Source organism: Opisthocomus hoazin, chromosome 7 (assembly GCF_030867145.1).
Source record: "Opisthocomus hoazin isolate bOpiHoa1 chromosome 7, bOpiHoa1.hap1, whole genome shotgun sequence".
In the NCBI taxonomy this organism is placed as follows: domain Eukaryota; kingdom Metazoa; phylum Chordata; class Aves; order Opisthocomiformes; family Opisthocomidae; genus Opisthocomus; species Opisthocomus hoazin.
The window spans coordinates 31,905,534-31,932,517 of NC_134420.1; the positions used below are offsets into that span (position 1 = coordinate 31,905,534).

The 26,984-nt window shown below is 45.4% G+C and overlaps 3 protein-coding genes across 8 annotated transcripts in view; all 3 read left to right on the forward strand.

Annotated features, from left to right (window-relative positions):
* The window catches only part of MAPKBP1 (mitogen-activated protein kinase binding protein 1), a 104,015-nt gene extending 97,789 nt beyond the window's left edge, over positions 1–6,226 (forward strand). For all 4 annotated transcript variants that reach the window (XM_075425651.1, XM_075425654.1, XM_075425653.1 and 1 more), the window contains 2 exons: positions 284–369; positions 1,364–6,226. In XM_075425651.1, coding sequence (XP_075281766.1) covers positions 284–369; positions 1,364–1,657 — 380 coding nt within the window. In that variant the 3' untranslated portion in view covers positions 1,658–6,226. The remainder of the gene's footprint in view (positions 1–283; positions 370–1,363) is intronic.
* Positions 6,227–6,374: 148 nt separating this feature from the next.
* JMJD7 (jumonji domain containing 7) lies at positions 6,375–16,057 on the forward strand. 3 transcript variants are annotated; one of them, XM_075427396.1, is made up of 9 exons: positions 6,375–6,452; positions 7,062–7,215; positions 8,134–8,387; positions 9,208–9,264; positions 9,663–9,758; positions 11,443–11,519; positions 12,609–12,768; positions 15,066–15,111; positions 15,970–16,057. In XM_075427396.1, exons 1-9 carry the CDS (start codon positions 6,386–6,388, stop codon positions 16,040–16,042), a joined length of 984 nt encoding a protein of 327 aa, XP_075283511.1. In that variant the 5' UTR covers positions 6,375–6,385; the 3' UTR covers positions 16,043–16,057. The 3 variants fall into 3 exon arrangements, with proteins under 3 accessions (XP_075283511.1, XP_075283512.1, XP_075283513.1); XM_075427397.1 differs by having other exon boundaries at positions 15,075–15,111; XM_075427398.1 differs by lacking the exons at positions 15,066–15,111; positions 15,970–16,057 and adding an exon at positions 14,397–15,057.
* Positions 16,058–16,090: 33 nt separating this feature from the next.
* LOC104328112 (acyl-coenzyme A thioesterase 1-like) lies at positions 16,091–20,638 on the forward strand. Its single transcript, XM_009933085.2, has 3 exons — positions 16,091–16,707; positions 18,032–18,234; positions 19,526–20,638. Exons 1-3 carry the CDS (start codon positions 16,254–16,256, stop codon positions 20,126–20,128), a joined length of 1,260 nt encoding a protein of 419 aa, XP_009931387.1. The 5' UTR covers positions 16,091–16,253; the 3' UTR covers positions 20,129–20,638.
* The last annotated feature ends 6,346 nt before the right edge of the window (positions 20,639–26,984 follow it).

Sequence of the window (26,984 nt, forward strand, 5' to 3'; positions counted from 1 at the left end):
GCAATCTGAGAAGAACTATTGCTGACCTTGGAGATGCTAAAGGCTGGAAAAATAGGAATGTTTAAAACAGGCAGCATCTCTAGGTAGTATGAAGGAAAGCTGGTGTAGAACTTGCCTGTTTAGTGATGGGCTCAGACCAGCCCTAAACATTGAAGAAGAACTGTATGCACAAGGTCTTTCAAAAGTGTATTAAAAAAAATGTTTTCTTACCCAACTGTGAGGTCGCGGATGTTGGGGTGTGTCTGTGCCTTAGTCGGGGTTTTTATTTTTTCATCCCCTTCAGGATCGTGCATCAGCGTAGAGCAGTGTGAGCACGTGGTATCCGAGCTCCAGGACAGCATGCGCAAAGCCATTCATCTTTACCGCATGGTGAGTGACCTCGGACATGGGCTCTGCTGCAGTAGGTTGGCTTTACAGCCTACGAGCGTCGAATGTATGTGCTTGCTGGCTCAGGGTGTTCTCTTGACTGGGTGTTCAGTGACACAAGCTGCCTGGCTGTCTGCTAGACTGCACCTTAAGCTTGAACCAGGGAGGCAGGAACTCCTGATTTCCAACTTTTGGATTTTTCGATGGCCTGCTATGGTACTCTGAGCAAATCTATTAACTTCTCAGTCTGTTTAGCCTATCTGTAAACTGAAGATAACAGTACGTTCTTTTTCAAAGGGTTATTAGGGAATTATTTAAGTACAGTGCTTCAGAGATACGAAATATTATAGGAACTTTAATTTTTATTATCCGCAGCTGTTCTGTGATGCCTGGGGAAAGGATTAGCAAATGTGAGATACCGTGGGAGTCCAGCTGTGAGAGAGAACACGCAACCACTCGCCTGCCCCTCTCACTGGCAGACCAGAGTTCCACGCAGAGCACTGTCACAGCTCTTGGTTTCTTTGCTTAGCACTGATCTGTCAAGTCTCCTGTAATGAGCGTGGAAGTTCCACGGTGAGCTTCTGCCACGTGGTCTTCTGCAGCTCTGACCTTGGCGCTTGCATTAGGTCTCTGACCTTGCCCTGTTCCTGTGACCAGCTGCATCTGGCAGCTGGGAAGAAAAGGAGATTGTGGCCCTGTGCTGCAGCTGGGAAACACAGCACCTCCTTAGGCTGGGTAAGAGGGGAACACTACCCGAAAATGTGCTTCCCATCTCTGTCCGATTGGAGTAATGCCTCTGGATTTTGTGTGGCTAGCAGTATTGGTTGCATGCCCTGCTATGTGACTAAATGGGCAGTCTCGAATGTCAAAGAAAAGGAGACTTGAGTGGTCTGCAAATCTTCACGGGTTCACTTCCATGAAAGGCTGAAGCAGCTTACTTGATGCTTTACCAAAACCCCAATGCATTCTTTTTTTTCTTTCCCCTCTGTATTTTCAGGTGTTGAATGATATGGAGTCTTCTACCGACAAAGATAAAATAGCAGGCCTCCTGACAGAAACGTTCTCTTCAATGAAGAAAGAATTGGACTCTCTGAAGGATGAGGAACAGCTTCCAAAGGTTAAGGAGGTACTGGCAAAGCCTCAAGACACCGCTAGCCCACTGAACGAGGGATGTGGTGCCAACCTACCGAGTCCCAAGAGTCTGGGAGATAAGCAGACACTAGCTTTGCTGGAACAGTACTCAGAGTTGTTGCTACAAGCTGTGGAACGACGCATGGACAAAAAACTCTAAGAGGAGTGGCTTTCAGGTCTTTGTGAATACACAGAAATAATCCCAAGAAGAGGACCACAGAGAGAGCTTCAGACCGATGCTATTGTTGCACTGGTCTAGGGCTGGTGGGGAGACCTTTATCAAATGATTTCCTCAGGCCCCTGCAACTAACTTGCTCTAATTCTTAACAATGTGCTGGCCACAATTTTAATATTTTTTTCCCCAATGGTCTTCAACTTCCTGTCTCTAGACAAAGTCTCGAAAGAGGAGTTTGGAGAAATTGCCTTGAAATTTCTTCATAGCCAGGAGGTCAGGATGTTTGGCACGTAAAGAAACAAAGAAAATGCAGTTTGTCCAAGAAATTCTGAACTGCTGACTAAAAACCAAGGAATCCAAGTGAAGCCAATCCCTTCCTCTCCAAAGCTTCGTGAGAATCAAGAAGCAGACTTTTAATGGGTTTATTTATTAATTTATTTTTTTCTGACTGTTGCTCTATGTCACGTTTGTGGCTATTATCTTTGTGCTTTAACAAAAACTGTCAGTCCCTTTGCCATATCCCAGCGAGAAACAATCTCTGTATTATAAATCCCCAACAGGGAGACAGGCTGGAGTGTCTGTGCAATTAATGAACTGTTTTCTCCTTAAATCTTGTCTTGCTGTTCTTTCTTTTCCTGCTTTAGTTTTGTTACCTGGAGTAATCCTACTGTTGTCATGACGACTGTGTCTGCTTTTCTCTTGTTTCAAGACAGTCCCCACACTGTATTTTGTCTGCATTCACCTCCGGGGGAAGGCTCTGCAGCCCTTGGACCAGGCTTTGGATGTTACTTAATGAATTCAGTAGTGGTGTTTTTAATTTGGAATTTGATGTTATGTTGATATGTCAGACTGCGTTTCCTGCAGACATTTTTAAAATGGGATTTAGATACAAATATGAAAGTTTGTTTCAGCCATCTTTCACAATTAGGAATTGGATATTGACTTTGATGTTATCGTGACTGGGAAACTTGGGGTGATGATTTATTTGTTGAGAAGTGGCATGGAAAACTGGTTTCCATCTTTTATGCTGTAACTCTGGATTTGAGAGATACTCAGTACAATGGCTCATCCATGTCATTTCTTCATTTCGCTGTGATGGGAAAAGGTTTTCTTCTTGCTTTTCCAGGAAAACAGAATATTTACGTCCCAAGGAAGCTGGGATTCCTCTTAACCTTTTGTAAAGCTGTGTCAGCTACCCACAGAAAATGGTTTCCCAAGAACTTTGAACAAGATATTTTTGGATGTGAATACCACTGTTTCCCCTGCCCTCAGCCTCTTCGCTTTTCATGAATTTCCATTTTCCCTTCTTGCATTTGTGTGTGCAATAATGTTTTCACCCTGGGGAGCTTCTCTAAGCCCATGCTAACTTGTGTTTGTTGTGGCTTAAAACTGTCCAGTGATGTATTTTTGTCAATGATAAGCTAAGAAAAAAAATTTTCAAACCAATGAAATTCTTGAGCACCTTTCCACTTACTCCCACTCTTTCTGCAACAGGGACAGATACACAAAATGCTTGATTTCTTCCTCCATCTCCAGTCTGTCTTGTATTTATTTTAAGGCAGAGCAGTGTAATCCCCACTTATAAAACTAAGGCAAACGACAAGCTTTTGGTGGGAGAGAGAGAATGCCAGCATCTGTGGAAGTCACTCAAAGGCAGCCAGACTGCATCACCTGGTTCCACAGGTTGCAGGCTTGAATCAGTCTTCTTTCTTTTTGCTGTCCTGGCTGTCACCTCTTTGAAACCCTGTGGCACTTGGAAATGTGGTCTGTTGACTTCTTGTCTTTCTGTGACTGGAGATCTGCAGTGCAGCCTTTTTTCTGCTGGGCTGGCCAGACTGGTGTAGGATGACTTGTTTCTTCTGAATAACTCTAGGGCTGAATAATCTGCACTTCTCGCTCTCCCCCTAACGGATTTGCTGACTGAACACTGCTGCTGAGTGCTTCAGGACTTGGCAGTATGGGGAGCACTTCGAGAACTTTCTAGCTACTTCTGCCTGTGATTTAAATCTGCCTAATGACATTTTTCAGATGTCCTGGCTAAGCTTTCCTTCCATGGGCTTGTACTGAAACTTTAAAAATGTTGTTTTCTAGTCCTAAGTCAGCATTGCGCTGTCCTGAATCAGCTGGTGTGCTCGGTCCCATGGGCAGCTTCGCTTGCACAGACAGGTTTTGCAAAGGAAGGCAAGCTGAAAACCAGAGAGGAAATTTCTGGCTGTTTCCTCGAGTGAAAAGGTGTGCTGGAGATGCCACGACTGGAATGTGTGATGGCAGTCACGTTGGATCTGTGACAGAGTTAGTGTGGGTCAAGCTTGCTTTTGAGGTGATTATTTCCTCCGCTTTCAGACTGTGAACAGAAGTCCTAGTATACAGGAGGTTTCTTGCTGTACTGGAGCCACAAGACACTCAGGTAAAATAGCAGTCCCTTCAACCCAGGTATTGGTACTGGTGATAATGGTTTGAGGGTCCTTTATATTACCTCGCTGTGCAATTTTATTCCATTTTATTATTTAAACTTGGAGGTGGGTAGTGACAGAAAGGGTCAGAGGTGATGCAGAAGAGCCAGTGGCGAGAGTGAAATTCCCATGAAGGTAAAGAGCAACAACTGGTGAAGCTGGCATAGAGATACGAAACAAAGCTCCTCAGAAATGAGTCGCGTGAGGCAAAACTGATTTTTAAGCTGATCAGAGTGGGTTATTGCTTCCTGGAATGGATTTTGCTTGGAGTCACGGCTGCATACGGGAAACCAGAGGTAAAATCTGATCAGAATGGTGGTGAGAGAAATGTCGGGCAAGTAGATCAGCTGGAGCATGGTTGTATAGTTTAAAATAAATTAGAATAGTGTATGTAGGACATTCAGGAAAACAGAGTAGAGGTAGAGGTGGTCTTGGCCTGAGGAACACCATTTGGCCAATACCTGTGAAAGATATAGTACAGAAAGGCTTCAGGAAAGTAGAGTTAGGACTGAGGTGGTGATCTGTAATTGAAGACTGAATTGGAAGGGGTCTGTATCTAAAGAAGTCCTGTTGAGCCTCTTGTTTGTTTGCTTGCTGTCCTGCAAGCAGCTGTCTTTTCTTAGAAAACGGCAAAGTCGTGAGCTGTTTGCCCAAGGCTTGGATGTTACAGCTTGAGTAGTAGAAGTCCAGTAAAGGAGATGCTGGTGCCACAATTTTGTTGCTGAGAGGGGTGAGGAGATAGTGTTGCTCCTTATAACTTGAGACTGATCTAGCTGATTCTTCCCTGCTAACTTCCTATTGCTGGCAGTAGGAAATATTCCTAAAAACTGTAGTTTACAGATCAAAGAGAGCATAAATGTGTTACATTCTGTTGCACCTTGTGAATATGTTTCACCACAGGCTGTCCGTTGGGCCAGGTAGGGGAATACTGAATGGTAACTGCCTGGGAAGTGAAGAGGCTTGGGGGAGGAGGTAATAAGCTGGAGTCTGTCCCTCTTACTGGTTTGTGTGGGTGTTAGCATAGGCACAACCAGATAGCTGTATTAAGACAAGTTATTTGTTTAACATAAAGCCTGAAAAAATAATTTGGACCTACCTATCCTCTTTACATACATTTTTTCCCGTGCAACCCAACATTCCTGGTCAAAATGAGAATAGTGGCTGTTTTGTTTTTGTTTTTTTTCCCACCCTGTGAACAGTGTTACTTTGCCATTGGGACCCCTCGGTTCATTCCTGGGCCCTCCGAACCGGCGCGGTAGGAAGGGCTGCAGCCTGAGAGGGCAGCGAACCCCTTCGGTTCTGCTCGGTTCTGCGCTGCGGGCAGGCGAACGCCTTCCTCCTCGCGTCCGTCGGCAGAGCCGGGCGCTGTGTGCGGGGCAGTCTGCCCTCCTTCCACCGCCTCTCAGGTGTCCTCTCCTTTCCCTGGGACCTCCCCGGCGGCGGCGGGGGCAGGCCTTACCGCAGCCCCCTCCCCAGTCCCCTGTTTTGCAGGCTTCGTCGCGACTCAGAGGAGTTGGGATGTTTGTTCCCGGGAGCAGAAACATCCGAACTTAATTTTTTTAGAGAACAAAAAACGTGTATATAAATATATATAAGAAGAAATGAAATAACAGGTATTTAAACACCTTTGGTAAATGGATGCATGTGTACGGTGTCTCTCCCCACCCCACCCCGCTGGAGCATCCAGGATGCTAAATGAGGAGAACCTTATTCAAACAACAGACGGATCTTCTCGCAGCCCCCCTCGGGGCGGGCCTGTGCCCCCCCTCCCGCCGTGAGGGCGGCGGGAGAGGGGCCGGGGCGGCGGCCACGTCTACCACGGGCCCCGGGCGGGCAGCTCCTGTGCTACCCTCCTCCTTCACCTGCTTTCGGAACAACACGACACAGCAAAAAAATCCCTCCTGCTTTATTTATAAATGCGTGGTTTTATACTTTTGGCTTTAGGTACATTAATCCTTTAAAATGTCTTTTTTTTTTAACTATTTTTTGTGGAAAAAAAAAATCGTTTGTTGGGTTTTTTTGCACTGTGAAGCTCCCTCCGGGGCTGTTTTTAACTCTGTATTCATTTGTACTCCGTGTCTTAAACTGTCTCAATAAAATTGCGAGCCTTTGTTACCCCGTTGCCGTGGAGCTCCGCCGCGCACCCGCCCGCAGCGCCCGGGATCTCGTCCCATCGGGGGCGGGGGGGGGGGGGGGAGGCGGCCGGCACCTCCTCCTCTGGGGCCGGGCTCCCCTCGGCTGCCCCGCCCACGGCCCGGGCATGGCGGAGGGCGCGGCGCTGCGGGCCGTCCGGGGCTGCCTGGCCGCCTTCCCGCGGGAGGCCCGCGGTGAGCGCCGGGGCGGAGGCGCGGAGGGGGGGGCCGGAGCGGCGGGCGCTGGGGCCTGGGCCGGGCCTCGTCGCCTGCCCGGCGGGGCCCGGCCCGCCCTGCGGGGGGAAGAACGTCGGCTCCGGCTGCCTCGGCAGCCAACGGCCCCCGCACGGGCCGAGCTGGAGCGTCCGCGCCCCTGCCCCGCTTTCAGCCGAGCGAGGTGACGAAGCAGCAGAAGGAAACGAAACTCGAGAAAATGGCCCTTGCGGCTTATTTTCCTTTGTTTAAAACAGCAAGGCAAAGCACAGTTCCACCTCCCGACAGTCTTCCCGCGGTGCCGTTGCCGTACAACTCCGGTGACGCCCGTCCTTCGTGCCCGCTTGCTCTCCCGTGGGCCCACGGCAGCTGGATGGGCTGCGGCTGGCGGCAGGGCCACGGCCGCTGTGTCCGCCCGGCACCCGAACCCTCCCCGAGAGCCTCTGGGTTTTAACAGAGCGGTTGCTGGAGCCCGGGGCGCTGCGCTTGCTTCCGGCCTGCGGCTCGGGGTTTGAGGACAGTTGGTGTGTGCTAGCGGAGGGTGCTTCTCTCGGGACACGGAGTAAAACCGTTTCTCGTTTGCCTGGACAGAGCTGGGGTGGACGGAGTCCGTCCCCTACCTCGATGGGCCTCCGTCCCCACTGGAGTTTTATCGAGAGTGGGTGAGTCCGAATAAACCCTGTGTAATTCAGAATGCCATCAGCCACTGGCCGGCGCTGAAGAAGTGGACCTCAGCATACCTCAGGTATGAACGAGCCTTGGAGCAGGGCTGGGGCTCAACTTGGGCTGACCTCAGTAAAAGGCCCTTGGTTAATCTTTGCTTTTATCTATAAGATTAGCTCAGATTCTTCCGTGCTTCTGTGTGACACTGTTCAGTCTGGCCAAACGCCTGTGTGAATGTCTCACCGCAGCCGTGCTGCCCTGGCCAGGGCCCGAGGCAGGCAACAGGGCGGGCGTTCTGGTGGTGTCAGCCAGCAGACAGCTGTCGAAACCCCGTCCGATCACTGTGCTCCCGCCAGCTCTGCCTGTAGCCTCCCAGTATGAGTGGGGCGGTAGCGCTGCGAGAGCAAGACAGGCTTGCTTGCAACAGAGTACGCTGTTTTTTTAAAAAAACAAGCAATGAGTGTTTTAACAATGACTTTTTTTTTTTCAACTTCTATTTTGAGAGGGGATTTCTGGTTAGACCTAAAAACTGTGGGTTTAAAATGAAATTTGTTGTGGAAATGAGGGCTGTTAGCCTTGCGATGTGTGTGTCTGCCAGTCTGTCCACCCTTTCTCCCTCCTTGGTTGCTTTAGAACATGTGAATGCCCAGATTTGGCTGGGTTGAGTGGTCCCGAGAATGCCGAGCTCCGCTGTGATTCATGAAAAGAAGTGGCTGAAGAGGGCCTTCTGCCTGCGCGGAGCAAAGGGGAGCTCCTTCTGTGAACTGGCCTGCTAGACACAAGAGAATTTAGAGAGGTGAAAGATGCTACCGTTGCCTTGACCACAGGAGGCAGTCGGAGCAGAATGCCGGAGTCGAAAATCTAGTCTGGAGACACCCACCCGTGGAAAGCCAGGCTTCTTATTTTTGCTGCCCATGAAACATGTTCTTTTTAAGGTGACCAGTGTCCAGTATACGGGCCAATTGCAGGTCTGGCTATGAACCTTTGGTTTATTTTGCAGGGAGGTGGTAGGTCCCAAGGTAGTGAGTGTGGCAGTAACACCAAATGGTTACGCAGATGCGGTGTTCCAGGACCGTTTTGTTATGCCAGAGGAGCGCCAAATGCCTTTCATGGACTTTTTGGACATAGTGGAGAAGAAAGTGACCTCTCCCAACATATTCTATGTGCAGAAGCAGTGTTCAAACCTCACTGAGGAGCTCCCTGAACTTGTCTGCGATGTGCAGCCTGACATACCGTGGATGAGTGAGGCGCTTGGTAAACCTTGTATTTCTCATATATTCAGTAAATATTTTGTATGGAGCCTTAAAACAATCATGCTAGGTGCATGGTGAATGTTTGTTCTGTTTCGGGATGCCACAGCTCTGTTTGGTTTCATCCCCTTGGAAAGCAGAAGTGGTAAAATACTTGAGAACAGAGTAATCCAAGTTTTGGGTTTGGGTTCCTCCAGAATCAGTACCTCAGTTGTGTCTTGTGACTGTCACAACTGAAACGATGTGGTGATAGTGCCGTACAACACTTCTTTTCATACAGTGGCTTTTCTCTGATGTAGAGTCATGTTTTAACTCGGATTCGTGCCAAAGCTGGCATAACAAATGAGCAAAACAACACACAGCCCCCACCCCCTTTGGTGAAATCACAGAGGTTTGCTTCTAGTTAAACGCTGTTGTGTTTTGGTTGGTTTCTATTTTACAGCATGTCTTTCCTTAAATTGTCGATGAAAGTGATTTAACGTGATCTCACATTCTTGTTGCACATGTAAGCAGACGTGCTGCAGTTTCCCTGTGAGCGAAGTCTTAGGGATTCAGAACATGGAAACAAGGGATTTCAACCCTGGATTTGGGGAAGGATAATACTGTGGCATGAAGTCTGATCGGCACTACAGTGGCTTCCAGCGTAGGAGGAGGTTGCTGTTGCTCACAGATTGCTATTTTCCATGAAACCTGTTGTAGCTATGTAGGAAGTTAAAGGACAGAATTTGGCAGAAATTGGCAGAAAATAATTTTAAAAGCTTTTAAACATGACAATTCAAATTCTTTTTTTGTTGACAACATTTCTCTATTCCCAAACCATACAGGGAAGAAGCCTGATGCTGTGAACTTCTGGCTTGGGGAATCGGCTGCTGTGACATCTTGTAGGTATTGTGTGGGGCTCGAAGTCTTCTGCATGCTTCCAGCACCGGTCTAAGTGGGCTTGTTCTGAGTGAGTGGCTCAGTAGCACTGTGTGTTGTATCTGATGAGGCAGTTCTACTTTAACATGCTTTTTTGCATTCTTTGTGCTACAGCCTCTTGCTGCTGTGTCTCTGGGTGCATCTGCCTGGTGCTGTGTCAGGCAAGGAGCCGACTGTTTGCTTGGTTGAGTACATTTGCTGCAACGTTGTATTGTTACTTCCCACTCCCAGAGAGGAGGAAGCAGCCTGATAATAAGATGGCAAGCTGATGCTTTTGGTTTACTATAATTTCTGACGTAGAGAAGGAAATAACGCTGATTTTTCTCTCTTTCTCCACACCTCTTTTTTTCATCAATCCTAGTACATAAAGATCACTATGAGAACTTGTACTGTGTGATATCTGGAGAGAAACACTTTCTGCTGCATCCACCGAGTGACCGTCCCTTCATCCCGTATGGTACATAATTTACTAGGCAGTATATCTGGAGGATGGAATGAGGAGAGACTAAAATATTGAAAGATATGAAAAAGAAAGTGGAGAGAACATTTTGATGTTTATGCAGTGTTACGCTTTCCAGCGTGAACAGAAATCTCTTCTATTTTGTGCCGCAGGTAGATCGCAGTACAAACATTATTCTGAGGTCAGGTTTTCCAGGCCTGTAAAGTAATAGGTTCGTTGATACCCAGCACAGTCTCTTCAGCTTTAGAACATTTAAATTATTTAAGTATCTTGTCGGTATTGTAGCATGTAATCTTTGATGTTTAACAGGTTTGGATTCTGCCTGTTCATTCTTTTCTCTAGGAAAAAAGCCAGGAAGATGAAAAATAAGTTGCAGTTTAATGAAATATTCAAGTTGCTAACTGAATCTCTGGAAACCGGAGAAATTAAAAAAGAGCTTCTTATGGCAGCATTACTTCGCATTGCCTGTTTTCTCTTTCTTTATATTGCTTTCCGGTGTGCACAGTAATAGTTTGTTGCATTGCAATGTCATCTAGAAAATGGACAGCTTAACTTTATGTCTCATAAAATGAGACTTTATTTTCCCATTCCTTGACTTTCAGACCTTCAGATTAAGTGAATGATTTAGTGCTATAGGACACTAATGTGATTTTGCCTAGATATGTGCGCTGCTGCAATATTTTATTTATACTGGTTGTATTTTGTTTGCAACCTTGAAATCATAGAATCATGGAATGGTTTGGGTTGGAAGGGACCTTTAGGATCATCTAATCCATCCTCCCTGCCGCTCACTAGAGCAGGTTGCTCAAAGCCCCATCCAACCTGACCTTGAATGCTTCCAATGATGGGGCATCCACAGCTTCTCTGGGCAACCTGTTCCAGTGCCTCACCACCCTCATCGTAAAAAATTTCTTCTTTATATCGAATCTAAATCTACTTTCTCTCAGTTTGAAACCATGGCTGCTTGTCCTGTCACTGCAGGCCTTGGTAAAAAGTATGAAATACGTGTGTGTCATGTGAGTCACACATTGTAAAACAACTTGCTGTCAAAGCTTAGAACAGAGATAATGCTTACATTTTGTGGTGCGTAGCAAGACGACAACTCCAAGTTTTTGAACATGAGGTTAATGGAGAGAAACTCTCTCAAGGGAGGACGTAGAAAGCCACATGTGCTGAAGCAATGAAAGAAAAGCAGCCTGCAGTATCTGAAGCAGTCGATGAGCCCTATCCAATAAAATTAGAAGTGAAAGGCTGGCTACGAGTCACTACTGACTCTTGTGAGTGCTATATTGCTAGACTGACCAACCAAAGAAGAACAGGCAGAATGTAGAATGGTGCATAAGACAGGGATGCATTTATGACTTCTGAAAGGGAAACAAGACAGTTACTGGAACAAAATAGGACCAGGAGTAAAATGAGTTTTGAGGAGAATAACTCCTGTGAAGAAAGAAGGCTGGAATTCCGAACAGGAAGGTAGTTCAGTATTCAGACAGACTTAAAAGAAAAAATTAAGAAACTGGATAAAAATTGAAGTGGACAAAGGGAAGGGCAGTGAGGACAGTAAGTTGAAAATTATTTTTTCTTAATTTTTCTTTTACTTGTGAAAGCGTGACATGCCCTGCCATTAGTTTCTCTGAGTACTACCCAGAGTTGTGCCATTTAATTCTTTCTGTGGTTCCAGAGCTCTATCAGCCAGCAACCTACCAGGTGTCAGAAGATGGCTCATTTGAAATTGTGAATGAGAAGAGTGCGGATAAGGTAAAAAGTATATATAGAACACTCTCAGTACAGTAAAGATTTGGGCACTGCTGAGCCCTCAAACTGAGCATATTGATTGGTATTTAGAACCTGTTCATTACTGGAAAGAGAATGCCCAGATATTTCACTTGCATTTTGCTGTTTGCAAAGGATACCCAGCTTCCAGAAAAGATTTTACTGCACACTTGAAAGCATTGATATAACTGTCTTCTGTGCACCAAACTTAAACAGATCCAGTAAAGGACTTTTAAATGAATCAACAATAAAGGAATTAATTTCATTAAGACTGAAATAGACTCCTCAGCATTCACTTTCTTTTCGCCCTCTACTCAGGGCTAGATTTTACTCTACAGCAGTATCACCCAGTGCAATAAAACATATCTGTCTCAATGAATAAATTGTGTTTTCTTAGTAGCAGCAATATTTATTTGATTAAAATGTATAGATCCGGAGGCACTTTGCAAAAACTCATTAGCCTTTTGTACCTAATCTCTCTCCTTTTGCCTCTGTGATGTGTGACTAATGCTACAGCTGAACTTCAGCTGGGGCTTTTTCTCTGTTACCGGAGTGGTGCTCATGGAATCTTGTGGGAGTAGTCCTGTAAAGCACTGAGGTGGAGCGCTGAGGTTTGTAACTCTGTAGGGCACAGAAGAAATGAATGCAGGCAAGAGCGATTTCCCAGCAGGAAGAGGGGTTTTAGCTGCTGGGAATAAAATTAGACCAGAGGGCTTTAGAAGATGATAGGATTTTCTAAAAAGAGTGGTGCAGATAAAATACTCACGTACTGAATGTAGGAGGAACAAGTGACTTAAGGGGCTGGAGGTTTTTTGAAAGTATGCCACAAAACTGAAATTTCATGGCTGACATTTAGCACCTTTTCCCTAATTAGAAATGCTTCACTGAAGGAGGCAAATTTTTGCATCCTTGACCTATTCCCAGTTGAGTGTGGAAATCTGTGTAGCTGTACGTGTTTTGCTAGCAAAATACATGTGTTGTAACCTGGGAAGTTGGGTTATCAGTTGTTTTTCTGGAAGCTTGCTGGAATTTCTTGCCCGAGTCAGTACCGTATACGCAGTCTTCCGCTTTTAGGTGCCCTGGATCCCCTTGGACCCATTGAACCCGAATCTAGAACAGTACCCAGAGTATGCTCAGGCAAAGCCTTTGCACTGTACAGTGAAAGCTGGTGAGATGTTATACCTGCCTTCTCTCTGGTTCCATCATGTTCGGCAATCACACGGCTGTATAGCAGGTAAAATATGCAGTATTTCCAGATATGTTTTTGAACTGTAGTGGGTGTGCAGCTAGAGCAAAAGATCTGCAGCAAAGCTTAACTGGGACCTTTAAGACCATCTGCCTCCCCTCAGGAGGAAGTAGCAATCTCGCAGATGCCACGGGGCTACCTCCTTGCGATCTCTGCTGCTGATAATTCATAACATTGTTGACAAGTGCTAGGGATGTAGCAGAGGAAAAAGTCTTTCTAGTTGTCAAGTCTGGAGAATCAGTCATCATGATCCAGTTTCTGTTCCTAACGTGGAGCTAAGTGGTTTGCCTGGCCTGCTAACTGCAAATCGGTCATCTGCATGTTGTGTGTGCCGTTACCGCATCAGCAAAAAAGGATCTGGGGGAAGAAAAGGAAACCAGAAAGTGTATGGGTTTTAGGCATGGATACGGACCCAACGAGGAAGGTACTCTGTTGACAGTCATGTGAGCTGCAATCTGCCCCAGCGTTGTCATCTACCTTGCTAATAAGCCTGTGCTTGTGTTACTGTTCCCCTGTGACTATCAAAACTCGTCATCTCTTTCTTTGTAGGATTTATCATCATCTCTCGCTCCATATTTTTTTCCTTCCTGAAGAGAGTTGCAGAATTTCAAGTATTGCTCATTTGGTGCAGGGGTGGGGGTGGTGCAAAGTATTATCATTGTATCCTGTAAGTTTTGCAAGGTTTGAGGAAGAGTTTTTTGCTGTCTTTTACCTGTAATAATCCTGTCTGCCCAGAAAGAGTAAATACAGTACTTTGAACAACGTAACATTAGTATTTGTGTAACACTGCAAATATTTGCAGGCCCTTTTTTTCAGTATTTGCGATACTGTGATAAAAAGACAAACTAGGAGTGAAGCAGTATTTCTGATTCTCTTTTCTGAGTACTGCTGCATCAGTCCTTAAAGGACTTTTGGAAAACATAGAGTTGTTTCCAGTGGCACGCCTGCGGCCACTCTCTCTGTCTAGCAGAAACGCTACAGAGTCGATTTGTTCATTTGGCCTTTAGTCTGTTAACTGCACTGCAATCTGTGTACACTTGAAAAATCAATATTTTCTGGGTCTGGTCCAGTGAATGTCTGAAGCTAGAGGATATCCTCCTCCAAGAACCATTGGTATAATATTATACTGCTTGGCTTATTTTTTCTAGGAGATGTACACCAAAATTGAAATAAGAAGTATAATTAAAGCACTGTCTAATTGATAGTCTTTGTGAAGTAGTGGTGAACTTGCTGTCCTTTACACACTCAGAGGAAGAGAGGTTCCTATCCAGATATTAAACTTCGCAGTGTATTTGGTATTCTTGGTCTAAATAGAAGCATACATTTTCTGTAACTAAATGTTTTGCCAACTTCTTCTCCAGTTAATCCCCAGTGTAGAATCTGAAGAGGGGTTGGTTTGGGTTAAGACCAAACTGCATTGGCAGTGCTATTGAAGAACTCATAATGTTTGCTTACATTATTTTTGGCTGTAGTCGAAGATTCTCTCGTTTTGGAGTTCAGTCAGTAATAAGGAAAAGCCTGTAACTAGCTGAACAGTGTAAAACAGTCTGTGGACACGTTTGTAAACCATTACATTCTAGCCTTAGAAATGTTTTTCCTTTTTCTTGTCTCCTCAGTGAATTATTGGTATGACATGGAGTATGACCTTAAGTACAGCTATTATCAGCTACTAGATTGTCTCACAGAAACCGTGAAAGTGTTATAGCAGAGGTGGGAGACTCGAGCTTGTGATCGCTCTCTGATGCGACACAATCATCAGTATCTGTGACTGGAGTACAAACATGATTCAAGTGAAAAGAACTGAACAGTAAATTATCCTCAACAACATCTGTCAAACAGATCATGGCTATTTTGCTTGCTTTCAGAGCCCAGATCAATTGATCAGATTTTTTGGCTTGCACATAGAAGGCTTGATAATACCGTTTTTAGGTCTCTGTGTGTTGCCTCAGTGACGGTGAGCCACATAAAATTTGAAGGGAGGCAATCCAGCTTTTGGAAATCCCAAAACAGAAGCCGTAACTGTTCATACCTACAGATTGTTTCCATAACAACCCAAGTGGACAAGGAAGCATCTGCTCTGCCACCCACCTGTGCCTCGGGCTGCATCAGTCCAATACATGCATTCTGCTTAAGGCAAAAGTCCTGTCCAGTTCACGAAGTTCAGTGGCTGTGGTGTTTTGATGCTGAGAAATTACAACTTCTTCAATAAAAGGTCTGTTTAAAAACTTGCTTCTGTACGAATTTCATACTTCTTTTTTTTTTTTCAAATGATGTGATGGGTGGAGGACATCCAGGAGGACATGCAAAAGTCAGTGCTGGCTATTCTCCATGGTAAGCTACATGGTCTTATTGCTGGTTTTTATTTCTTTCCGTCGTTGTATTTAATTGTACCTGCATTCTCTTACATCCTGAGTGGTGATTTTAGAGTTGTTTTGCCCGATCTATAGTCAATCTGCACATCACCTGTGGTCTCGTGCCATGACGTATGATTCTGCTGCTTGTAGGCTCATTGATTGTGTAATTCCTTTGCCATTAATTGCTGCCTAACACATGGTCAGGTGAGGTGAATGAACCACGAGCCTGTTTCTGCAGCCTTAATTCCCATTTGTGTTTCCACAGAACAGGATGAGACTACTCAGGTGCCTGAGACCCGCAGGGTAGGGCTGGAAGGCTGTTAAATACATGGACATTGCAAAAATGTAGTGGTGTTGTTTATGAAAACCGAAAATTGGTACTGATTGACAAATCTTCAAGCAGTTCCTTAGAAACATGAGCGATATGGGGGAAAACTTGTTTTCCATGCGTGAATTAGGAAAATGCAGATAGTCTTTAGACAAGATTGATTATTGTGAAGAAAAAAGATAATTCTTTTATTTTGTCTGTTTCTTTTGTTTTTTAAAGAAACACGGTTAAGGCATAAAGCATCATTTTACCTTGTGGTGCTTGTCCAAAATTTGCTGAAAACTGAAGCGGGATAAAGGGCAGGCTTTGTTTCCCAGCGAGACTGAGGCGTCGTGTTCCTTCAGGCTTCCCGGTTTGTTTGTGCTCACTGTGCCGTGGCAAAGGCGTCCGAGCCAGTTCTGCAGTCGAATCTGCCCTTTCCCACAGGCAGGGCAGGGGGAAGGCGATTTGAACGCCTCTTTTTGTCTCCTTGGGGTTTTTAATTTGGTGTCTCTCTCTATAACCAAGGGTAAGACCTCTCGCCAGAACAAGTGACAGCTTGCGTCCGTGCGGGTGGCTGGTGCTACCGGCCCACCTCTGAGCCCCGGGCAGGAGGGAGGGAGGCCAGCGCTGAACTACGCCTCCCAGCAGCCCGTGCCAGCCAGCCCGAGGAAGCAGTCACGGTGGTTCCTCCTGGACTTTGAGCAGAAGTTTGAAGCCTGAGGAGCGAGAGGCTTCCGGTGATCCTCTCCCGGGCAGCCTGTGTCTTGGCACGCAGAAGGGCGGCTCCTCTCCCCGCCAATGGAGCTGGGATGGCGGCGCAAGTGTTGGTCCTGCCTTCTCCCCGGTGCCTGTTCGATGACCCCGTGCAGATCCGTGTGGAGGGTCTCCTGCCCCAGCAGGCCGTCACCCTCCGGGCCAGCCTGGTGGACGAGAGCGGGGAGCTTTTCCAAGCCCACGCTTGCTACAGATCTGGGAGCGATGGCAAGCTCGACCTCAGCTGCTCTCCGGCGCTGGGGGGCAGCTACTTGGGCGTGGAGCCGATGGGGCTGCTGTGGTCTCTGCAGTCTAAGGCGCCCTACAAGCGGCTGGCAAAGAGGAACGTCCTGACCCCTTTCTGTGTGGACTTGGAAGTGTATGAGGGCCACGGGGACATCAGCCGGTTGCTGGGGAAGTGCACCAATGAGCGATGGTTTATAGGAGAGGGAGTGCAGAGGATTTCGGTCAGAGAAGGTCGCCTGAAAGCAACCCTTTTCCTCCCTGCTGGTGAGTGTTAATTCCATTCTGGTTTTCCAGGTGTGACTTACACCATGTCTTGTGCCCCGTGGCCCCTGGATGCGCTCGGCAACCCAGAACAAAGCCTCAGTTAATGGTTCCCTCAGCCTGTGCTTGGTCCAGTGACTTGGATCCTCAGAGCAGAGCAGGGAGGAGCAGGCGTTGCCCAGGCAGGCCGAGTGCCGAGGCCGGGGCTGCAGGGTGGGCAGCAGTAGTCACACCAGGCGTGTCCTGCGTTCTCTAGCTGAGGGAGGTCAGCACCTCTCTGGCGGCAAAAGCTCTGGGGAAAAGTGTATTGTTTCTTAGCTTTTCTGTTTAGCTGACAGGACAAAGAGGCCCCTGGTCTTCAGCAGAGCTGTGAGGCGTGATGGCTCTGGCTCTGGAGCGAGGGTGGTGAGGTGTGGTGGGAGCACTGGACCCGGGCTGCAGCCAGACTGGGCTGCTCCAGCAGCTGCCATGGATCTTCCTGCAGGCTCTGGACTTGTCTCTCTGTCTCCCTCTTTGGCTAAGGAAAAGCCAAAGAAAGAAGTCTCTACCTAGTTGAACAGCTTGCCTTCACGGGATGCTTAGGAAGATGGGAGACAAATGAGAAAAGCAAGGTCTTTAGTTAAACAGGCTTCATATTCCACAGCTCCGTACAGAGACAGTGCTGAGACTGGATCCTGTGTATAGCTGCCCTGAACTGTGTACGTTCCCTGAGCAGTACATAAACATGAATGTCTTGCTCTGTAATGAATAAAAAGTCCGTTGCAGCTGCTGTGACACCAGATCTTGTAAGGCAAGTCTGGCTGTAAGAACGGGCAGAGCAGCAGCGGGAAAGGAAGGTCCTTTGGCTGCAGAAAGAGATCCGAGAAGTCCAGGGGTAGTTACCCAGATAAGACTGAAGCCTGAACTGGCATAGGGAAGTGCTGGCACTTGTCGGTGCTTTTCATAGCTCGAGTGTTCCCTCCCTGGAAAATCTGCTAGCTCAGTTCCTAAAGAAACGCAGCTTGTGCAGCGATACTGTTTGTTCATCGATCCCCAATGGCCTGAGAACATCTAGGCCACTTTCAGCTGAAATTCATGGTGGGAGAAGGATGCCCAGCATATGGGCTTCCTATAGTGAGTTCCTAAGAGAAAAGAAATATCCAGATTAGGGTCCTTACAGTGATTGTGTGTGTGCCTGAGATTGAAAACCTCCATGGAAAGCTTCAGAGGGTGGTTTCCTTTTGATATCTACTGTCCTGGTATGTGCTGGGGGGGCACTACTGAAGGGAAAACTGCAGAAACTTTTCTCTTTTAGTGTATATATACATACACACATCTTTCGTTACAGGACCTGGTCCATTCCCTGGACTTATTGATTTGTATGGATCTGGAGGAGGTCTTGTTGAATACAGAGCAAGTCTTCTGGCTAGCAGAGGCTTTGTGACTCTGGCGGTTGCTTACATGGCCTTTGAAGATCTCCCTGCTATGCCAGAGATTCTTGAACTGAGCTATTTTGAGGAAGCTGTAAACTTTTTGCGAAAGCAGGAGCAGGTAAGAGACAAATTATGGTGCTCATCCTGTTGGAAACTATTTTCAAATCTTCTAATGTGAAATGCCATACTGAATGCAACTAAGTTTCTGAAATGTTTGAAGGAGACAGCATTGTCTGAAAGACAGTGTGATCTGAGAGATTTTGCAAGTAGTTGGACAGCTGATTTTGCACAGCATCTTATGACAGCCCGTAGAATGTTGTGCAAACCAGTGTTTGGATAAGATTAAGTCAAAGCAGTTCCTGGACTAGAAGCATAAAACTGCGTAATTTTTTCCCCACTCTTGCATCTTGCAAGATTTTAGAAGGGAAAAAAAATCCATTGACTTTTTCTACCATTTCTGAGAAGTTACAGGCTTTTGAGTCAGAGTGAGTTTCACAAGGCAGTAACAAAACACTTTAACAACAGAATCCCTTACAGTTGTAGCACTGGAGTGAGCCATGTCTTAAGAAGCTGGGGCTGTATTTGAATAAGCATGTGGGATGAGAAAGACACTTCATAGCAATATATCATCATACTTAAACCAAAAGAAACCAAGAGAAATCAAGTAGCATTTAAACTTTGTATGGAATGCTACTTAATGTGGTATTCATTTCACAAAGTTATTAATTTTCTAGCACATGGACACCAGGAATGTAGCCAATGTAAGAGCAGAATTCAGCCGTGCTTGTTTGTCTCGTTCCTCATGGAGCTGTGAAACTTCCAGAGTGTCTTACAAGACACACATTACAAAATGAATTTGGTGTGAAGAGCCTTCGCTATAAATAGGTTGATTTAAACAGTTGTTGGGCTTACTCAGCCTCAGGTGTAATGAACCTTACGCGTTCCAAGACAGAACAGAAGGTAACAGGTCAGCTGTAGGAGAGTACCGAAAAACAATGGCATGAAAGAAAATCAATGCAAGTAAACCCATGGAAAAATGGTTTTCCAAAGGGGACCTGAGGAGGGAAGATTGGGGTGGTTTAGAGGCAGGAGCAGTAAAAGATACAATACTGAGAGCAAGTGTCTAGCCAGGATGTGGAGGGAGCAAGGAGGCTTTGACTGTAGAGGTCAACAGGAAGAATAAGAGTTACACGAGGAGAAGTGTTGAGGAGCTGTAGAATTCATAGTCACTCCTGTGGAGGCTTAGCAAAGTGATAGGCACAGGAGTGGTGTAACCTGAATAGAGAGGTAAGGGGTAAATTATGGGCAGTCTTATCTAGATGAGGAGTGAGGAAGCAGAACTGGAGATGTTATGTCAGCCCAGGAAATCAGGAGTTGTTGATAATGGTTGTTTCATAACTGTGTTTCAGGTGAAAGGTACTGGGATTGGCGTCCTGGGCTTGTCTAAAGGAGCTGATCTAGCCCTTTGCATGGCCACATTTCTACCTGGCATCAAGGCAGCTGTCAGCATATCTGGAACTGGTTTGAATTCTTTCATGCCCCTACGGGGGGATGGCTTCACTGTTCCTCCACACCCATACAATTTAGGAAGGGTGAAGACCAGTGATGAGTCTGGCCTAGTAGATTTTTCAGATGTCCTAGATGATCACAGGGACCCAGCGACTTTGGATAGTCGCATTCCCATGGAGAGGTCCTTGGCCAAGTTCCTCTTCCTGTCTGGACTGAATGACATGAACTGGAAAAGTGACCTCTATTGCCAGGATGCTGTTCAGCGCCTCCAGCAGCATGGACGGGAAGTGGAGTTTTGCTCCTATTCTGGAGCAGGGCACCTCTTGGAGCCGCCATACTTGCCTCTGTGCCAGGCTTCAATGCACAAAGTGCTTGGGGTATTTGTGTGTTGGGGAGGGCAATGGAGGGAGCACGCCAAAGCCCAAGAAGATGCGTGGCGCAGGATACAGGCCTTCTTCTGGCAACATTTGATGGACTCGGGCATCCGGAAGAACAAGCTGTAGTGGAAGCTGTCGAAGATGCTGACCAGGATTGGTTTTTCAGCTCTCACTGAATCTTGGAAACTCATCGAAAGTTTCCTGGCCTGCCTTCCTTTAAACCCCACTGTTGCATAGTTGTTTATTTTCATTCCCCAAATAATTCCCTATCTGAATTTTAGTTGTCTTCTGGCCCCAGCTGCACTGTAGATTGGCACCATCTGATCTGCCTGTGTGCTGTAGTCATCTGAGAAAAATCCAGCATCCTGTCATGCGGATTGAATTTGTACTGAACTATCCTTGCCCTCAGTCTCCAGCCATCTCCTTTGGTAGCAGGGAATACTCTCACAGAAGGAGTTTTCCAGTGAATTGTTTAGTCTTGCACCTTTAACTAACCTAGATGTAAATAACAGTTTCTTGGGACAGCACATCAGTACACTCATGTTTGCTCTTGGTATACTATTTTCTCACATTTCCTCGTAAAAAGGTTGCGGCAGCTCTGATCTCAACTAAGTAAAGAGGAATTCTTCTGACTTACTCTGAAGTGCAATGAAAACATTTTTTTCTGATACCTCAAAAACCAAAAGTGAATCTTACCCCGGTTGCACTGGTTGTATCTCCTGCTGACTCCAGATAAGCTATATATCAGGGTAAAATTTCCACTGCACTACTCAATAAATACCATGTGTATGTGTGTATTCACAGTTTACTTGAAATTACCTGAATGAAGCCTCCAACTGTCTTTATGTCTGTAGATACACAGGCAGCAATCCTGGTGTAGTCACAAGCTGCCACTTCACCTTGCAGAAGAGTTTATATACAGAAGTCCTTACCTCCTATCGGTAAGAGGAGTGGTGGAGTTTGCAGTAGGGGTCTGCCTAGTGCTCAAGATGGGAGTGATATAGATGTGTTAAGTATCTGCTTTTGGATGTTGGAAGTCTGTTTATCCCAGTTTTGGGAAGGAAGATAAAGGCACTGCTGCTGCTGAATTTCCAGGAGCCCTGTGGAGTGGGCTGTCTCTGCGGTCTTGTCTCTATAGCAGACAGCTGTGGGCTCAGTGACAGCTAGGAAATGCCACTCTTCAGAGAGGACTGACCTTGCCTTCTGGGGGGAATGTGCATTTTCTTACCCTTTACTGAGGTCCAAACCTGCCAAGGACAACTGCGATCTACCTCATGCATTTGTGGGATAGTGGCGTACAGCAGCTTCCTGGCATTTGCTAGATATCAAATGTCATCAATTGAGCCAATTTTGCTTCCTGGAGCAATCAAGGCTTCCATTCTGACCACAGAAGCCAGTAGGAGCTGGGGGTCTCTGCCTTTGCTGAGGCAGCAAAATGTTGCTTTTGAGAGGGCCATAGTCCCTCGTTTCCAATTCCTGCTGAGATAGGAGCCCTGCAGGAGTCTGGGTCCTGCTGAGGGCAGAACCATGCCCTCAGTTTTCTTGCTTCAGGGAGCAATGGCTACCCAAAATGAGCGTGTTGGACCTCAAAGGGCTGTAGGCTCTCTCATGCAACACATCCAAGGTGAGTGTGCCCCTTCAGTTCCTTCTGATTTTCCTGCCCCAGCCCTTCCTCAAAATGGTGGATGGGTACCACCTAGCTCAAGGTTTGAGTAGTGAGAGTGGAGAGGTCTCACTCCTGCTCATCTATACTGGTCATCCATCAAGTTTTCTGCTATTACCTCTTCTTCATTTTCTGTTTGTCTCATGCGTGTCCATGTCCTGCATGGACTGTGGTTGTTCCAATGTTCAGTGAGTGGGTAGGACCTGGCAGAAGAACAACATGTAGCAACAAGGGAAGTCAAACACGTTTAAGCAGTTCAACCAGAATAAAGGACATTTTCTTTTCCTTCATTTTTCTGTTTTATTGGAGCAGTCAGAAAACCCATGGGTTGTCCATCCACATTTGCCTCAGACTCAGGGCACAAGGCTGTGGTATGAGTAATTTTGTTCTTTTGTTTTTACTGTTTTTACAGTGAGGCTTAGGCAGTACACTGTGGTATTCTCCAGCCTGTGGGATAACTCACATCTATTCTAATCCCTTCTGAGGTGAAGACAAACTTTCTCAGTCTTCAGCAGGCAATTTACAGATCTATACTTTGAATTACAAAGTTGTGAGCTTCTGAGAAAATACATTATCTATAGGACACCACCATTAAAAGGAAAAATACTTTCCATCAGTAAAGCAGCAATGTGGTCAATGCTGCTTTCATACAGCCTGTTACGTTGTCACATTCAGCAGTTGGGTTGAAGGAAAACAGTGTTGAAACAGAGGATGAAGCGAGCTGACTGGTGACTCCATCAATGACAACAGTACATAGGACCTCTTTGTTTTGTTGCTCTGGAATGAAAGTTACCCAGTTAAAAACCCTGTATTTCTCACTTGGATGGCAAGAAAGACTGAAAAAGCTGATTTAGCTGAGCATCTCTGTGCCACATACAAACAGGAAAATACGCCAGCCAACATGGTTGCACTGAGAATTCTTTTTGAATCAGCTGGCCTTTGTAAATTAAACTCAAGTTTGAAACTTATCTTCAGGAAATAGAAACTGGAAACTGAAGGAAGACTAATATCAATAATTGCAAATGGCTTGACTTCAATACAATACGTGTGCCTGTTCTTGAGCTGAAGACTTTGACTACTTAAAGTTTCTTCTGCTGAAGAGGTGATTTAGACAAATGGGGCTAAGATCACATTTTTTTTCCGAGTTAGTGGCAAAAATGCTACTAATTGCAGCCTGTAGAGTCAGGGTATATAATTTCTCCAGGCTTACAGAGTATAGGTAACATTATTCAAGAACAAAGTGAGAGTTATTATTTAATTAAAAAATGACCTTAAGCTGTAAAGGAGAGCCCATGCCACACACAGCTGATAAAACTAACAAAATGGGATGGAGAAAGCTATTCTTGTAATCTGCCTGTAATTGAAAAGTGCTTTGGATGAAATAGAGCATGAAAAGACTAGCTTGAACCAAAAATCGCAGCTTGATGCTTACATCAGTCATCCCTTTGCTTAGCACTTTGCACTAAGAGATAGGAGAATGAGAATGAGAAAAGCTTGTGACAAGCCTCTTAAGAAGCTGAGAAGCAGTGTTCCCACACGTAAGCTGCTATGAACAAATCTATTATAAGGGAACATTACATCTTGCAGTGCTCTTTTGGGGCAGGATGATTTCCCTAGCTAATTTGGAACCAAGCAACAATAGAGATTGCTAATATGCCAGTGCATTCTTAAAATTTTCCTTCTTTGCTCTGGTTCAACTTGTGGTCTCTCTACGTAGAAAGGAGACTAAGGCAAAACGAAGAGAACTGGTGTGAAAAAGCATGTCCTTGAGTGGAACGTCTCTAAACTCTAGCCTTACTGCCCAGATCCCATGAATCTAAAATAATCTGAATGAATGTAATCTAAGTTATAGGAAGCATCTTTGGCTCATTGTTTTAAATTAGGTGTCCCTGAAGCAGGCTGTTTGCACACTGTGAGATCATTGGACACAGCTTATCCTTGTAATTGTGAGCTTTCTTTGTCACAGTGCAGATGATTTTCTTTACATAGCTCCATCCTGCTGTTTTATCTGCTCAGTAAACCCTCCATGAAAAGTTCCAGAGACTCCTAACAGTTTGGAAACATTTGGGCGCTGCATGGAGCAATGTCCTCTGTACTTCTTAAGGCTTCTTGAAAAGGTTTATGGGGTTCTTTCCCCATACTTTGCCTTATGTGTTGTTAGGCTGCGTGTAGCTGAGGAAGAAAGAAGTTCTTGATGTTCTTTACTGCAGACCTAGATGTACCAGGTCCAATCAGGTATTTAATTGAACACAAGCTAGGGCTGATCCTGAAGAATTTTGATACATATACAGTATAACTTGGAGGAAACTGCAAAATGAAAGTAGTCAAAATGGCTGTCTTGGAGAATAGTGAACCACAGGTACAGAAGAGGTGAAACATTTCTGAGAAAGGAGCTATCCATCGAGCACTGTGCCTCTGCAGAAGCAGAGGGTATTTGAGGCTTCAGTGGAGTTTTACTAGGAACTGTGCAAAGGTGCTCCTGTAACGCTAGTAGCTTCTTACCCAGGAGGAGCAGTGTCTCTGGATGGCTTCTGCAAGCAAGGTTGTTTCACAGCCACAGGGCAGAAGGAATTAAGTGAAAGATGAGAATATACGTTCTGTGGTGTAATTTAGAAGTGACCTTTCTCCATTCCCTGTTTCTGTTTCCTTTGTGTATTTGGAAGTCCAAAGGTGATTGGGGATATTTTTTTTTTTAAATTCAAAACTTACTCAGTTCTGTAATACATTACTGGATCATTTGTTATCAAGCTGTGGGATAAGACCAACATTTAATGAGAAAATATAAATAGTAAAAATTTTTGCTGTATTAGTGTTTTGCTAAGAAATTTATAATTCTATCACTTCAGAAAAAAATGACTATTCTGCACTTTTTAGTGCTCCATACATGTCATTCAGAAATGGAATCTGAGCCAAATGTAGTATTAAGTACAGAGAAGGGGATACTTTGTTTGAAATTTGGCTAGAAGGAAAATTAATATTTCTGATGAACTAATGTTCCTTGCAGCATTTACTGCAAAATATCACTGCCATTTGTCATTGTCCAGGACGAAAAATAGAAATGCTAAAACTCACTGTTTTTCAGAGTGTTGAAAACTTGTCCATGCAAAATTTACATTAAAACTGAAAATGGCTGGGCCCTGACTTTAGATGACACTCAGAGGAAAATAGTTACATGTGTTATCTTCTACTAATTTAGGCTTGTATCTTTTCTGTGACTTAGGCCACTGAACATTTAACATCTTGTGTTTAGACTGTAAATTTACGTCTGCATTAAAGTCACTTTAGTGAAAGATGTGGTTTTATGCTCCAGTTTAACTGTTCCAAGAATACCTTGCTGCCCAAAGGGACAGTCATGCCTTTTTCCTGCTTGCTGATCTAACTGAGAGGTAGTCCTGTGGAAAAAAAAAAGCACGACATACGAAAGAAGATTAAAATGTTTAGAATCATAGAATCATAGAATGGTAAGGGTTGGAAGGGACCTTAAAGATCATGTAGTTCCAACCCCCCTGCCATGAGCAGGGACACCTTCCACTGGACCACGTTGCTCAGAGCTCCATCCAGCCTGGCCTTGAACACTGCCAGGGAGGGGGCATCCACAGCTTCTCTGGGCAACCTGTGCCAGTGCTTCACCACCTTTATGGTGACAAATTTCTTCCTAATATCTAATCTAAATCTGCCGTCTTTTAGTTTACAGCCATTCGCCCTTGTCCTATCACTACACACCCTTGTGAAAAGTCCCTCTCCATCCTTCCTGTAGGCCCCCTTCAGATACTGGAAGGCTGCTATAAGGTCACCCTGGAGCCTTCTCTTCTCCAGGCTGAACAGCCCCAACTCCCTCAGCCTGTCCTCATAGGAGAGGTGCTCCAGCCCTCTGATTGTTTTTGTGGCCCTTGTCTGGACCCGCTCCAACACATCCATGTCCTTCTTATGTTGGAGGTTCTAGAGCTGGACGCAGTACAGCTGGATCAGAGAAGGCAGGAGCAGGAACATGCATGGGGTTATCATGAGAAGGTGGGTGAGCAATACTGTGCCTTTCAGGGTCAGTGTGGCCTGATGTCAAACCAAGATAACTGAGTTTTTACTTATGTTTGCAATAACTAGTCCATCTGGTTCTAAATTATGATCCATTGCTGTATACAGGGAAGTGGATGCTTGGTGGCTCGTTGCATGCTGCCCCGGTGTATAGCAGCATGTAGTAACACTGCAATGAGGAACTGTGATGGTTTGGCCAGTGAAGACCAGATGATACTATGTTGTCTTGCTGAGAAATGACTGCAAACTGGTGTTGTTTCTGGCAAACTGCTTTTAGGTTGGTCAGAAGGACAACTTTTCAGTGGTAGACTGGGTACAATGAAACATCTGTCTAAGAGCTGTAAAACTACAGGGGCTACTCTGCTACTAGCACTGAGAGTGGGACATGTTGCATATATTCGTACTGGCTAATGATTGTATTCAGCACGTTTTGTGTGTGAGGAAGAGCACTGGAAGGGTGCACTGTGTGTGGCACCTCAGTAGCAAAAGGTGAGGTTAGCAGAGTGATAGGCCGTTCAGATGGGTTAATGGTTAATGGTCAGACTGGGCTAATGGTTTACCTGAAGTATTTTTTTTTAGCTTAAGTTTTGGTCTAGTTTAGTGGTTTTTTTATTTAGAATTATGCCATAGGAGCCTGGAGGTGACTCTTGTTTCCATGTTGTTCATTTCATGCTGAGTTTTCTATTAGAGAAAGGAATGCACATGACACTGCTTTGGTTGTGCTTGGTTATAAATATCTGTAACAATCAGCTGTTTTGACCATGTCTGTGTGTAAGGGAGCTGGTAGGTCACAGAACAACCAAGAGTGGGTACAGAGCCAAGTGTTGGCTAAATGGACCAGCTGTTATGACCGAGCCGGAGAAAAACACTGGGAAAAGCCATTAGCATCACACTAGCAGAACACAGGTAGCTGTAGAGCGTTCTTGTTCAAACCCAGCCTGCTCAACTTTCAGTTTCTGGTGGCAGAACTTGCAAAATGGGCAACATCTGTGATTTGGAGGTTACCTGCTTGTGTGACATCACAGAAGTACCCAGATGGCAGTGCAAATTGTACGTAGTGATGTATGTAAGTGATGCAGTTTGGCTTGGAGTGAGATGAAAGTGCAAATCTTTGAATCTGATCTGATTCTTTGTGACAATCTCCTACACAGATTAGGTTGATGTTACATTGGTAAATACATGCACTGATTAAGCTGCATTTGTTTATGAATTCTGGATGCTGAGCCTAAAAATTCAAGCATTAAGCAGTGGCTTAGAAGTCCCACCTTGACACCATGCCAAATTTGA

Bases quoted from the DNA above. Each gene is read 5' to 3' on its own strand.
- JMJD7 (XM_075427396.1), top strand. From the start codon at position 6,386: ATGGCGGAGGGCGCGGCGCTGCGGGCCGTCCGGGGCTGCCTGGCCGCC. The intron at 7,216-8,133 runs GTATGAACGAGC...TTTATTTTGCAG, and splicing joins TGGACCTCAGCATACCTCAG to GGAGGTGGTAGGTCCCAAGG. The intron at 8,388-9,207 runs GTAAACCTTGTA...CAAACCATACAG, and splicing joins GTGGATGAGTGAGGCGCTTG to GGAAGAAGCCTGATGCTGTG.
- LOC104328112 (XM_009933085.2), top strand. From the start codon at position 16,254: ATGGCGGCGCAAGTGTTGGTCCTGCCTTCTCCCCGGTGCCTGTTCGAT. The intron at 16,708-18,031 runs GTGAGTGTTAAT...CTTTCGTTACAG, and splicing joins AACCCTTTTCCTCCCTGCTG to GACCTGGTCCATTCCCTGGA. The intron at 18,235-19,525 runs GTAAGAGACAAA...ACTGTGTTTCAG, and splicing joins TTTTGCGAAAGCAGGAGCAG to GTGAAAGGTACTGGGATTGG.